This window comes from Dipodomys ordii, unplaced genomic scaffold (genome assembly GCF_000151885.1).
Source record: "Dipodomys ordii isolate 6190 unplaced genomic scaffold, Dord_2.0 Scaffold66, whole genome shotgun sequence".
Lineage (NCBI taxonomy): Eukaryota > Metazoa > Chordata > Mammalia > Rodentia > Heteromyidae > Dipodomys > Dipodomys ordii.
Window position 1 is genome coordinate 3,039,645 of NW_012267282.1, and position 14,391 is coordinate 3,054,035.

Consider the following 14,391-nt stretch of genomic DNA (forward strand, 5'->3'; position numbering starts at 1 on the left):
GAGGCCGGCGGGAAGCCCATGCCTTCAACCGCGCGCGGGCCCCGGGAGCGACGCGGCCTCACGGGGGAGAAGGCGGCCCGCGCCGCCGCCCTGCCGCCGCCATCTTGCCAAGCGAACGCCCGCAGCCTTGGCAACCACTAATCGGCATCCGACCTGAGGAGCGGCGCGCCGCGATTGGTCCACAGGCAAGAAAGCCCGCCCCCGGCCAAGGCCGGAGCACCTCGGCCCCGCCCCGCAAGCCTAGTTTTTCCAGATGTACTTTCTAGGTCAAAGTAAGGAGAAACGGGTTTCCTGGTCGCCCCCAGGAAGATGTAGAAACTCAGCCTCCCGGGCAGCTAGGACTGCAGGCAGGAGCCACTGTGCCTGGCTACACGGATAACTTCATAACTTAAGAATAATAACGTTAATCGATCAATACATCTTTTATTCTGAAAGTTATGGCCTTGTAATGGTTGTTTCTTACTCTTGCAAATCTCAGATTGCTATAGTTAAAACAATGAGTGACATTCAGTTTTTCCCTGCACCTCGACTCCTTTCTAGAGGACTGTAGTGATTCTCAGTATCCAGGACTAAAGCTTCAAGAAACATTTCTAGGAGGCAAGATTTAAATACTTGGTGCTCCCCATCTATCTTTAGGGTATTAAGTCTACAAATTAAGTCAGCATAGCCAACTCCAAAGCCTAGAAAATAAAATGTCTGAAAAGTAAACATTTCTAAATATCCAACTTCTGCCCTATTCCTGCCTTCCACAAATTTTCTTCCCTATAATTCGAAGAGGGCTGGGAAGGTGGCTCAGTGGTAGAGTGCTTGGCCTTGCATGAGCCCTGGGTTCGATTCCTCAGCACCATATAAGCAAAAAGAAAAAAGTCGAAAGTGGCGCTGTGGCTCAAGTGGTAGAGTGCTAGCCTTGAGTTGAAGAGCTGAGGGACAGTGCCCAGGCCGAGTTCAGGCACCCCCCCCCCAAAAAAAAGATAAATAATTAGAAGAGCCGGGTGACAATGGTTCACACTTGTAATCCTATTCAGGAGGCTAAGACCTGAGGATTGAAGTTCAAAGCCAGCCTGGGCAGGAAAGTCCCTATGAGGTTCTTATCTCCAATTAACCACTCAAAAACCCAAACCAGAGCTGTGGTTCAGTGGTAGAATGCTATCCTTGAGCAAAAAGAGCTCAGGGACAGTGCCTTGGCCAAGTTCAAGCCCCGTGACCAAAAAAGAGAGAGAGAAAATACAAAGAAAGTGTTTCATAACTTGTGGAGTTTGCTTATGGCTCTAGTTTAGGACTAGTGCCTCTCCAGGGATGACTGGATGATTTAACTCCTGAGAAACTGACACTACTAGCCAGGTAGGAGATGGAGTGTGGACCTTTAAAGTCTTAACACCAGAACACTAGCTGGCCTTCTGACTAGCTGGAGAGAATGTTCCAAAGTAGCTCCACCTGTTGGATTCTACAAAGAAGCCAGACATGGGGATGAACCTGGAAAACTACAAGGAAAAAAAGCCAAACATACCAGTTAAGAGCTAAAGGCTCCCGCCTGTCATCCTAGCTACTCAGGAGGCTGAGATCTGAGGATTGCCATTAGAAGCCAGGCCAGCAGAAAAGCTCCTGTGAGAATCTTATTTCCAATTAACTACACAAAAACCAGAAGTAAATCTGTGGCTCAAAGTGGTAGAGCTCGTGCCTTGAGCAAAAGAGGTCACAGACAATACCCAGGCCCTTAGTTCAAGTGCCACAAATGACCAAAAAAAAAAAAATGTGTGTGTGTGAAGATATATGCCTAAGATAAACAATGAATAAGAGGAAATAATTCAGCCAAATATGAAATTTTATTTTATTAGCAAATTTATATAAAATACATCATAAACGTTAAAAATAAGACTTGAACAGAACCAAGAATATAAAACATTTCAAATGAAAAATACCAAAGCCTTGTCAGCTTGTCTCAAAGATTATTCATCTTCTTATCTATAAAACATTCCTAGACTTAAAATACTTATTCATTACCTTCAGTCTGTGAAACAGTAAATCCTTTTACTTTATTTTTCTGTTGGTACTCAGGGCCTTATGCTTGCTCAACAACATTCTACCACTTGAGCCATGCCCCCAAGCCCCTAGTCAATGTTTTTTAAAGGACAAAGTGATTCTCAATCTCAAGGATTAACAAATAATTGCAACGTGATCACCAAAATACTTGTATACTTATTAAAAATCCTGCAAATGCAGAATACAAAATCTACTAGAAATTACCAACCAGATACCAAATTATTTAAATAAAATTCACCTTCTAAGATGGTCTAAAGAGAAAACTTAAATGTATTTGCACAAATGTACTTTTGCGAATATACTTAAAACAAAACAATAAACGGGCTGGTTGTTGAAGCTCAGCAGTGGGTTGCCTGCCTGCCTGCCTGCCAGCCAAGCACAAAGCAGGCCCTCTGCCAATCCCAGCACCAGCAAAGCCAAAGTCATCAGTTGGCTTCTGCTATACAACTGACTGCTACCTTAAATTCATCAAATTTGTGCTTTAACCCCATTTCTGTACAAACACTAACCAGGGGAGGTTTCAAGACGTACTGCATAGGATGCCCTTGAGAAAGGAGCCTCAAGAAACACAGGATAAGTTTTTCAAGAAATTATTCTATACATAACCGATTTTTCAGAGATCCCAAGGAGATCTGACCCCATAACACCTGTGCATGGCCTTAAGCCATGACATCTGCACTGTACTTGTTGTTTCTCAGTCACGTGGACGTTTTCTGTTTCTTTTTCTTGGCCTTCAGTACAGGAGGAAGAGAAATCTTAAAGGCTGTCCTGAAATGACAGAGCATATGTGTTAGTGCTCTAGGTCTACAAAGTGTGAGCCACTCGCACACCTGATACTTACTCACACCTGATACTTACTCACACGTGGTGCAGATGGGGCTGAAGTTGCAGAAAACTATAAAATAAAAAAACAAAGCCAGGAGTGTTTAAAGAGCAGAGTGGAGATTTTCTTCCCCTACCCCACCATAGAAACAAGGAAACCAACACACTGACTTACTTGACAGACACACAGAACAGACATAACCAATTTCAATGAGATTCCGATGGCAGAAGCAAGCAGCCCTGTAATCCACGTGAATTGGGGGTGGAAGGATTAACTGAGATCTCTGGTCCTGATCAGGAAGAAAAACCCACTGTAAGAAAAAAAAAAGTAATGCAGATGAGATAGGAGCATAATACAACAGGTGGAGATGCAACAATGAACCCTCCCTCTGTGGAACAAAAAAAAAAAATTTTGTCAGTTGTGGGGCTTGAACTCTGGGCCTGGGCGCTGTTCCTCAGCTCTTCAGCTCAAGGCTAGCGCTCTACCACTTGAGCCACAGCACCACTTCCGGTTTTCTGAGTGGTTTATTGGAGAGAAGAGTCTTTCCAGGGCTGGTATGTAGCTCGGTGGCAAAGCACTTGCCTAGCAAGTGCAACATCCTGGGTTCGATCCCCAGTACCAAAAAAAAGAAAAGACAAAAAAAAAAAAAAAAAGAGTCTTTCCAGCCCGACCTAGCTTTGAACTGTGATCCTCAGATCTCAGCCTCTAGAGTAGCTAGGATTACAGGCATGAGGTACCAGCACCTGGCCCAACTTTTTTTCTAGAGGCAAGGGAACTTCTATTTAAAACAAGGGTAAATAAGGGTAGCTGGGCACTGGTGGCTCACACCTAAAATCCTAGCTACTCAGGAGGCTGAGACCTGAGGATTATGATTCGGAGCCAGCCCAGACAGAAAAGTCCCCATGAGATTCTTATCTCCAATTAACCACCAGAAAACCAGAAGTCAAGCTATGGCTCAAAGTGGTAGAGTGCTAGCCTTGAGCAAAAGAGATGAGGGGTAGCACCCAGGTATTGAATTCAAGCACCACAACCTATAAAAAAGTACAACTAAAAATAAACAAAAAAAACAAAACAAGGGCAAAGAATACCAGAAATTAGAACAGAGCATCCATTCAACCATGGCTTCGGACTGTTATAAACAGTCATATGGTGTTCTGTACGCAGTTCTGAGAGGACCGAAGCCCAGCCTCCCCCGCTGCTCACACCTGCCCACTGCTTTCACCGTCAGGCCCCACCACATGGTGACACAGCTAGTTCATTACCAGTAAATACTGCAGAAGTGACGGCATCTGAGGCACCTTCAGGTACAGTCCTCCAGTGATGTCACATGCCTGCAAGACACAGCAGACCCTCTGCCACACCAGTCCCTACTTGGGATTCCCCAGGGGCTCTTCAGGTCTGCAAGGCTCAGGTGGTGTGTGAGGGTGATTCCTGATGTCATGACTCTTTCTGGAAGAATCCTCCTGCCCTGGCCCACTCTTAAAGGCTATGGCCAGGAACAGGACAAGCAGGGTGCCATCCTCACAAAGTGAGTGTTCCGGTGTGTTCAGAGAGACAGTGAATCAGGATGGTTACCACAGGAATAATGTTACAGGCTAGGATCACTTCTAAGAGAAGTGAGGAATGGTCAGGGAGGGCTTCTCTGGGGAGGTGACCCAAAGCAGGGACCTGAGTGGGGCCAAGTAACAGGCCTGCGTGCCCAGCAGAAGGCACAGGGGTTGGCAGGAGCACTCTACGTCTGCAGAGAACAAGAAAGTCAGGACACTGCATGTGAGCAACAAGAGACCCATGGGATTCGAGGGGAAGGTTTAAGCAAGGGAGTGACATGATTTCATCTCTATCTAGAGTTCTGACTGCTGGGGTGAGAACCACCTTTGACAGGAAGATAAACAGACAACAGACAAAGGACTGCTGCAGCCTCCTTCAGAGGATGACAGGTAGCTGCATCTGGCCTGAGTCTTGTTAGGGACAGACACAACAGGACTTGCTGGTAGACGTAAAAGAAGAGCAAGAGAACAGACAGGAGAAGTCAGGATTGGGTTGGACTTGTCAAGTGAACTGTACTGCCACTCACTGAGACAGGAGCAGAGGCTACATAGAAAAATCCAGTTTTTTAATTAGGGGAGTCACCTTTATAACAGAAATACACCAGATACAATTAGTAACACTTCATTTAACCCAGGATATCCAAAGGACTATCATTTTAAGATGTACCAATACAAAAAATATTTTCTTTTTTTTTTTTGTCAGTTGTACAGTTTGAACTCTGGGCCTGAGCGCTGTCCCTCAGCTCTTCAGCTCAAGGATAGCGCTCTACCACTTGAGCCACAGTACCACTTCTGGTTTTCTGGTGGTTCATTGGAGATAAGTCTCACAGACTTTCCTGCCCGGGCTGGCTTTGAACTCTGATCCTCAGACCTCAGCCTCCTGAGTAGCTAGGATGCCAGGGGTGAGCCACCAGTGCCTGGCACAAAAAAAATATATGTATATTTTTTTTTTGGTCCGGTCGTGGGGACTGAACTCTGGGCCTGGGCGCTGTCCCTCAGCTCTTCAGCTCAAGGCTAGCGCTCTACCACTTGAGCCACAGCGCCACTTCGGCCTTTTTTATTTTCTTCTTATGTGGTGCTGAGTAATTGAACCCAGGGCCTCATGTATGCAAGGCAAGCACTCTACCACTGAGCCACCTTCCCAGCCCCCCAAAAATATTTTCTATCCCCACCAATACCAGGTGCTCACTGAAAACATACCTGCTGGAGGAGTCCTGAATCTGAATCTAAAACGCAGGCATCAATCAAAATACTCTGAAAAAACATTCAAAACATTATAGGCGTAGGGATAGCAAGCGCTGTCTGTCCTTCAGACCCGCGTTCCACATGCACGGACTGCACGGGCAGAGCTTCCATGGGAGCTCAGCGCCAGACCTGGCCAGGCTGCGGTTACTGCGCTCTGCCGTGATACTCAGAATCGCACACAGCCATGCTTCCATGGCAAAAGGGGGGAGTTGCCTTCTTCCCTAACAAAGTGCAAATCTGCACTTTGGGTGCACTGTTCTGGGGGCCCCAGGCCCAAGTGAGAAGTGACCAGGCCCCCATGTGGATTCTGGACTCCTAATCCATTACTAAAGCTCTTTAGCCATGAGTTGGTGAAGTGATTCTTTCCCTGGGAAGCAGGACGCTCTGAAGGATGGCCCTCAACTCACCTGCTTCTGCGCAGCAAAGATAACGTTCATGAAGTTCATGTACTGCAGCGCGCTGTCTTCTGCAGCCTTGATCACCTAAAAAGCACATTCCAGACCCCCAACATTACACTGCCACTGTCATGTCTGCAATTTGCCTTTTATCACTGTTAAATAATATCTGAATGTACAGTCAACAGAATTCCCCAAATACTACTGCAGAGAGAAGTCCCTGATGATCCTCCTCCTAGACGGCCCTGTGTGCACCTGCGCGCATGCACACACGCACACACACACAGAGGTATACACTCTACCTACAAGTCACACAGCCTGCTTTTTTTCCAGTTCACAGTATACAGCAGGAAGTGGTCTTTATGCCCATGAAACAGAACAGAATGTCTATCACCTGATGGCAGGGCTGAGTTCTAACAACTATGTCACTGGGCAATTTTTCTGTTGCTTGAAGAGTGAACCTCCCAGGCCTACTCCACAGCGAGGCTGTGGCCTGTATCCTTCAGCAGGCAGCCAGCGCTGGCTTCGATGCCTGTATACACCATTCTGACTTCAAACACTTCCGCCGTGCGCTAGTGGTCTACAAAGGGCATGGAAGCAGTTTCCACATGTTTAGTCAATGCTCGGACCACACACTCTTTGCACAGCTATCTGACTACTCCTGAACACCAGTGTGACTGCCAAAATGCATGCATTCCCTTTTGGTAATTACCCAACTCCCTTCTGAAAAACTACCACCTACCAACAGCAATGACACATGGGAGCAACCCCACCCAACCCTACCACTGGCCCTGGGACCTGGCAGGGTTATTTGTACAGAACAACCAGCAATGAAAAGTCCATCATTTGATGGTTCTTTGTTTTTTGCAAGTAAACTTGACTTTCAAAAATCAATTTATGGCCAGGTGCCAGTGACTCACCTCTGAAATCATAGCTACTCAGGAGGCTATGATCTGAGGATTGAGGTTCAAAGCTGGCTCAGGAGAAAAAAAAAGTATGAGACACTTATCTTCAATAAACTACCAAAATAAAGCCAGAAGTGGAGCTGCAGCTCAAGTGCTAGAGCACCAGCCTTGACCAAAAGAAAAAGGCTTAGAGACAGCACTAGGGACCCGAGTTCAAGGCCCAAGATGGTACAATAATTTTTTTATGGGGCTTGGAAGGTGGCTCCGCGGTACAGCGCTTGCCTTACATGCCTGAGGCCCTGGGTTCCATTCCTCAGCACCACATAAGTAAAAAGAAAAAAGCCGGAAGTGGCGCTGTGGCTCAAGTGGTAGAGCGCTAGCCTTGAGCTGAAGAGCTGACGGACAGTGCCCAGGCCCAGAGTTCAGGCGCAACAAATGGACCCAAAAAAAAAAAGAAAATCAATTTATGGCTGGAGATGTAGCTGAGTGTAGAGAACCTGCCTAGGGTACACAATGCCCCTAGGTTCAAACCCCAGCACCACAAAAATTATAAATAGATAGATAAGATAATGAGCTCTTTTTATTTTTTGTCATCATTGGGCTTTAACTCTAGGTCTGGGCACTGTCCCTGAGCTCTTCAGGTCAAGGTGAGCACTCTACCATTTGAGTCACAGTGCCACTTCTGGTTTTCTGGTAGCTAATTGGAGATAAGTCTCAGGGTCTACTGGGGATTCACTTCTACTTGAGCCACAGCTCCATTTTTAGGGGTGTGTGTGTGTTACTGGGAACTGAACCCAGAGTGCTGTACCTACTAGACAAGCATTTTGCCATTGAGCCACATCCCAGCCATGCTGGTCATTTTGAGATAGTCTTACAAACTTTCCTGGATTACTGGCTGGCTTCAAAGCACAATCCTGTCTTCATCTTTCCCTCTACGCTGGGGATTCAACTCAGAGGCTTATGCATGCTGACAGGCAGTACCCTGCCTCAGATCTCCATCTCCAGCCCTTCCCATTATGCTTTCTCATCATTTGCAATTGTACATGAACATGGTGACACTTTTTCAAATCTTACCAGTATCCTTGATTTCATCTCTTGATTATCTACAAAGAAATAAAACAGGTCACAATTGAACTGATAGGGTGTGGCTCAGCAAACAAGTGGCTTTCTACTCAATTTTTAATCACCCCAACAAACATACAGCAGGATTACAGTTCTCATAGAAAAACACAGGCTCAGCCGGGCGCCGGTGGCTCACACCTGTAATCCTAGCTACTCAGGTGAGGATCGTAGTTCAAAGCCAGCCAGGGCAGGAAAGTCCATGAGACTCTTATCTCCAATAAACCATGAGAAAACTGGAAGTGGCACTGTGGCTCAAGCGGTAGAGCACTGGCCTTGAGCTGAAGAGCGCAGGGATGGCGCCCAGGCCGAGTTCAAGCCCCACCACTGACCAAAAAAAAAGAAAAGAAAAGAAAAACACAGGCTCCTACCTTTGACTTCTTTATTCATTCTATGAATATCTTAAGTTCTTATCATTAAGGAATATAAGCTGTTGTTCTAATGAATGTCCATACCCAAAACCTAGAAAATGTCTCCATCTAGATCTAGAAGTGAAATCTGCGCATTGCAGAGGACCCCTCTCCCCTCCCCCCTCTCTCCCCTCTCTCCCCTCTCCCCTCTCTGGCCCCTCTCCCCTCTCTCCCTCCCCCCTCGCCCCCCCACCCCGACTGTCCTGCTCTTGAGCTATGGGATCAAAGGATACAGCAGAGCGCTTTGGCCAGGGACCCCGCCAGCAGAGTTTCTGTATGTTGGCCTTTTATGTCACCTACAAAGAGTCAAAAGCATTGGAAAGTGAATTTTAAAAATACTTTCTTCAACTATAGTCATTTTCAAGCCAAAGTATTTAGAAATGAAGACGATAATAAAAGGCAAAAAAAAAATCTAGATGAGAATATTTAGAGGAAGAAAGGCTTGTAAAAGCACGTGCAGAATTGTACAAACACACACACACACACACATTTTTTTTAGGGGGGAGGTCAGTTGTGGGTCTTTAACTCTGGGCCTGGGAGCTGTCTCTGAGCTCTTCAGCTCAAGGCTAGCACTCTACCACTTGAACCACAGTGCCATTTCTGGTTTTCTGGTGGTTAACTGGAGATAAGAGTCTCATGGACGTTCCTGCCCGGGCTGGCTTTGAACCACAATCCTCAGACCTCAGCCTCCTGAGTAGCTAGGATTACAAGTGTGAGCCACTGGCACCCAGCCTTAAAAAAAAATTTTTTGGGGGGTCAGTTATGGGGTTCGAACTCTGGGCCTGAGCACTGTCTCTCAGCTCTTCAGCTCAAGGCTAGAGCTCTACCAGTTGCGCCACAGTGCCACCTCCGTTAAAATATATTTTAAGAAACAACATCAAAGAAAAACCAGAATGGAAGAATTAAAAAAAGATCCTCCCCAATCAACTCTTGTGAACTGCCAACAACACAACAACAGTGGGGCTGGGAAGGAGGCTCAGTGGTAGAGTGCTTGCCTTGCAAGCATGAGGCCCTCAGTTCGATTCCTCAGCACCACATAAGCAGAAAAAGCCAGAAGTGGGGCTGAGGCTCAAGTGGTAGAGCGCTAGTCTACAGCTGAAGAGGTGAGGGACAGCGCCAAGGCCCAGAGTTCATGCCCCATGACCCACAAAAAAAAAAATCCACAACAGTCCACTGGGTGCTGTGGCTCACGTCTGTAATCCTAGCTACTCAGGAGGCTGAGAATCTGAGGATCTCGGTTCAAAGCCAGCCTGAGCAGGAAAGTCCATGAAACTCTTATCTCCAATAAACCACCTGAAAACCGGAAGTGGTGCCATAGTTCAAGTGGTAGAGTGCTCGCCTTGAGCTGAAGAGCTGAGAGCTCGTGCCCAGAGTTCAAGCCCCACGACCGACAAAAAAGAAAAAAAAAAAAAACAACAGCAGCAACAACAATAATAACAGCAACAATGATAATAAAAACTGTTACTCTTGGTCATCAGATCTTTAATCTCTTCAACTATCACTTCATTTGCGGCCGTCAACAGCTCATATTTTCCATCTTTGCTCCCTGAGGGATTGCAGTCAGGAAGGGGGTTGCCAGCATCTCCAAAGAAGTCTCCAAGTCTGCCGTGCTTCCCAGGATACAGGAACCGGCTGCAACGGTAGCAAACCCTCAGTACAGTGGCTGGGTGCCCTTGCCCTCACAGATCACAACATTGGAGTCAGAAGAAAACCAAATAAACCCACTGGTTTTTGCACTCATATAATTCTATTCTTTCCTCCTCCTCCTTCTTCCTTCCTCCATCCTTCATTCCTTTTTTACTTGTGGTACCAGTGACCAAACCCAGAGCCTATGCATGATGGTTAGGTACTCTACTTCTTCAGTTGTGCCCCCTGCCTTTTTGGTTATATTTTTAAACAGGATCTTGATAACTTTATCCAAACTAACTAGCCTCAAATTCTTTTTTTTTTTTTTTTTTTACTGGGGGGGGGGGGCCGGTCATGGGGCCTGAACTCTGGACCTGGGCACTGTCCCTCAGCTCTTCAGCTCAAAGCTAGTGCTCTACCACTTGAGCCACAGCGCCACTTCCGGCTTTTTTCTTTTTGCTTATGTGGTGCTGAGGAATGGAACCCAGGGCCTCAGGCATGCAAGGCAAGCGCTCTACCACGGAGCCACCTTCCCAGCCCTGGTACTGCTTCCTGAGGCACTGGCTGTTTCACTGCTACAGACAAAATTCCTTTGGTCACCTGGACTAGGTACAGTGAATGACAAGAGGCACAAACCCCTATGAACACTAAGCACTGACCAGGAGGGAGGAGACAATGGTCATTCCTACCTTTCCTCGAAATGGCTTGCTATGACAGCAAGCTTGTTGGAGCGGCTCATGAATAAGTGGGAGTTCCCCAGCACCATCACGGCATCTATGCACTTGGATAACGTGAACTGGGGAACAAAGAGAGGACACGAGAAAAACAAATTAGCACTCCAGATAACATGCCCAGTCTTAAGATTTCACTGAAATCTGCTTGTAAGTTCCATTCCTGGAAGGCGAGAACAGACCTCGCCCAGTACCTGCATTACCTAGGCAACTGGGACACCTGGAAGAGGTCATACCCGCAACCGCAGAGGTCACATCTTAATCTGAGGTGGCCACACCTTTCTCCCACCTGATCCCACTTCCCTTTACCTGGACACACCCTTTCCCACCCCCTACCCTTTATAAGGCCAAACCCAGGGCCAGACGGTCTCTTTTGCCAGCTGCGTGGAGTGCCAACCTTGCCTGGTCCCAGCAGGTCTACTGAATAAACTTACCCCTTACCTGAATACCACATGCGTGGTACAGTTCTTACTCGGCTACCTCTTTTTAAAAACCTAACACTGCTCAGGAGCAACATTCCTCCAAAACTATAAGCAAAAACATTTTTTTTTTTATCATTTTTGTGCCAGTACTGGGGCTTGAACTCAGAGCCCCTCCCTCTACCATTTGAGCTACACCTTGATTTCCAGTTTTTTGCTGGCTAACTGGAGAAGAAAATAATATAATTTTCCCATTTTTAAAGACTAGATACTGTATGATATCTAGAAAAGGCAACAGGGAGAGGGGATGGGGGCAACAATTAACAAACTCCTGTATGAGGGAACTTTACGTAGTGAAAAGTAATAGTCCAAAGCCTAACCTATTGGGACATGCCTGTAATTCCAGCACAAGGAGGGTGGAGAGTTTAATGCCAGCCTGGGCTACATAGTAAGATCCTGTCTCAAGAAAGAAGGAAGGGGACAGGTGAAATAGGGGAGGAGGAGAGGGAGAATAAAAGAGAGAGAGATGCTAAGTAAATTTTATGGCAGGTAAGCTATATCTTAATAAAGCTCTTTAAGAATGAATACAAAGGGCTGAGAAGGTGGCTCAGTGGTAGAGTGCTTGCCTTGCATGCATGAGGCCCTGGGTTCGATTCCTCAGCACCACATAAGCAAAAAAGAAAAAAGCCGGAAGTGGCGCTGTCGCTCAAGTGGTAGAGCACTAGCCTTGAGCTGAAGAGCTGAGGGACAGTGCCCAGGCCCAGAGTTCAGGCCCCACGACTGGACCAAAAAAAAAAATAAAATAAAATAAAAAAAGAATGAATACAAATATACTCCAATTTAAACAAAATCATCTTACACCATCTTACCTGGGATTCCTTTAATGCTTGCTTCCCCCACCAAATTGGATTGGTATCAACTATGATGACCAAAAGATTCAATTCTTCCTCTGCAATCATCAATAAGAAATTCATTTTAAAACCATTAGCTCATGAATATTAGTCAAAGGTAACATTGCAAAGTGTAAAGTAAGTTTAAGACCAGCCCTTCAATGTTTAGTGCCTTGCAGTCAGGAAACTAACAGAGGCCAAGTTCTTTTTAGCATTCAGCTTACTGGGCCCTCAAGCAGGCCCTACCTACTCCCTGCACTACTACACAAAACAGGAAACACCACAGGGCAGGGATTTCTGTCCATTCTATTCACTACTTATCTTCCACATCCAGCAAACAGCAAACACCCAATAAATACCGACCAAATAAATTCCAAGACACTTGCATTTTAAATGCCTGGCCAAGGACAGAAGGCAAGAAATAACCAGTAGTAGGGTCACCAGTAGAATTTCAGGCACAGCAGACTAGAGAGAGATGTAGGAGCTGTTTTGACCCAGTGTTCATCCATACATCCAGCAGCTAGGCCAGGAGGAACTAATTTTTAAAAACCAATTTTTAAAAAGAACAGATAAAATCCCAGTTACTCAGGAGGATGATTGTTCAAGGCCACCCCAGGCAAAAAGAAAAGTGAGACACTACTTCAACAAGTAAGCTAAGCATGACAGTGCACACCTGAAATCCTAGCTAATCACAAGGCCATAGTTTAGGGTAAAAGGATTATGGTCAGAGGCAGGAAAAGAGAAGGGAATGGGGGAGGGGGGACAAAGGGGGAGAGGGACAAAGAGAGGAATAAAGGGAGGGAGGGAGGTGGGGGAGGGAGAGACAGACAGAGCGCAACCAAAAGGGAAAAAAGGAATTACTATAAAATTCTGCTGTGATGGGGCTGGGAAGGTGTCTCAGTGGTAGAGCGCTTGCCTTGCATGCATGAGGCCCTGGGTTCGATTCCTCAGCACCACATAAGAAAAAAGAAAAAAGCCAGAAGTGGTGATGTGGCTCAAGTGGTAGAGCGCTAGCCTTGAGCTGAAGAGCTGAGGGACAGCGCCCAGGCCCAGACCAGACCCCCTCCCCCCCAAAAAATTTGCTGTGATAACCCTACACCAGCCAGGTCAGTCATCTCAGCAACTGGGGAGGAGGCTGAGATAGGAGAATAAGAGTTCCAATCTCTGAGATCCTGTCTCAAATGAAACACACTGCCCGGCGCTGGTGGCTCACGCCTGTAATCCTAGCTACTCAGGAGGCTGAGATCTGAGGATCAGGGTTCAAAGCCAGCCCGGGCAGGAAAGTCCGTGAAACTCTTTACTCCAATAAACCACCAGAAAACCGGAAGTGGCGCTTTAGCTCACGTGGTAGAGTGCTAGCCTTGAACTGAAGAGCTGAGGAACAGCGCCCAGGCCCAGAGTTCAAACCCTACGACCGACACATACACACAAAAAAGAAAGAAACACACATACTCACACCCAAAAACCCTACACCAGCTTTATGACACGCTTACAAGTACGGCTCAACCCTCACTTCTTTCTCCAAAGACCTCAAAGCTCTATAACCAGTAGTTTGATTCATGAACACAAAACTCCTCACCTCCCGGTTTCTCTCAAGTGTAACCGGGTATCTCGGCCTGCCCCAGGGCCTTTCTTTGCAATGCACTCTCAGTGTTATAGACCATGTTAGACAATTTGCCCCATGAGAGTTAGAATGTGTTTGTGGCTTTAACTGAGCATCACTATCCCACAATACTGGGAAATTATGTAACCACTTAATCACAATAAAAAATTTGGAAAATAAATAAAATGCACTTCTCTCCGAAGTTGGTAATCAAGTCTTCCTTCCATCTCGCCCTTTCCTTCTAACGAAAAGTAGGTCCTCCCGACCCTGGTGGCACACCGTCCTGGCCTCGCCCTCCAACCCCTTCGTAATGGGTCTTCCGTGCTCACGCCTCTGGCCCCGGGATCGTTTCTCCACCAGCCTCCCGCGTCCCGGCCCCGGCCGCGCTCCCCGACACGCGGGAGGCGACCCAGAAAGTCACTGAATGAATGAGACACAGGGCTACGCCGCCAGCAGGTCCCACCCAGCCCAGAGACACACTCCCTTCGGCCGGGCCGCGGCGTCCCGCCCGCAGCTGCCCTCACCTTCGGAGACCATGGTGCAGCGACGCCCGGGGACCAGCTGGCAATGGTGCAGCTAGCGTCTAGGAGAGCGCAAAGCCTGACTTCCGGCGCGCAAGAGTGACGTCTAGGCGGATC

At 46.9% G+C, this 14,391-nt stretch overlaps 1 protein-coding gene across 2 annotated transcripts; it reads right to left on the minus strand.

The window, feature by feature from the left end:
* Positions 1-1,810: 1,810 nt before the first annotated feature.
* Gtf2h3 (general transcription factor IIH, polypeptide 3, 34kDa) lies at positions 1,811-14,364 on the minus strand. 2 transcript variants are annotated; one of them, XM_013023123.1, is made up of 13 exons: positions 14,278-14,364; positions 12,130-12,209; positions 10,800-10,906; positions 9,950-10,116; positions 8,718-8,780; positions 8,446-8,475; positions 8,030-8,058; positions 6,063-6,137; positions 5,611-5,664; positions 4,126-4,194; positions 3,038-3,173; positions 2,903-2,935; positions 1,811-2,808 (listed from the first exon to the last, which is right to left on the minus strand). In XM_013023123.1, coding segments are annotated over exons 1-13 (858 nt in total). In that variant the 5' UTR covers positions 14,291-14,364; the 3' UTR covers positions 1,811-2,806. The 2 variants fall into 2 exon arrangements, with proteins under 2 accessions (XP_012878577.1, XP_012878576.1); XM_013023122.1 differs by having other exon boundaries at positions 2,899-2,935.
* Between the last annotated feature and the right edge of the window lie 27 nt (positions 14,365-14,391).

Coding starts and splice junctions, on each gene's coding strand:
- Gtf2h3 (XM_013023122.1), bottom strand. Junction 10,907..12,129: donor AAGCATTAAAGGAATCCCAG/GTAAGATGGTGT, acceptor TTTGTTCCCCAG/TTCACGTTATCCAAGTGCAT. Junction 4,195..5,610: donor ATTCAGGACTCCTCCAGCAG/GTATGTTTTCAG, acceptor TGTGTCTTGCAG/GCATGTGACATCACTGGAGG.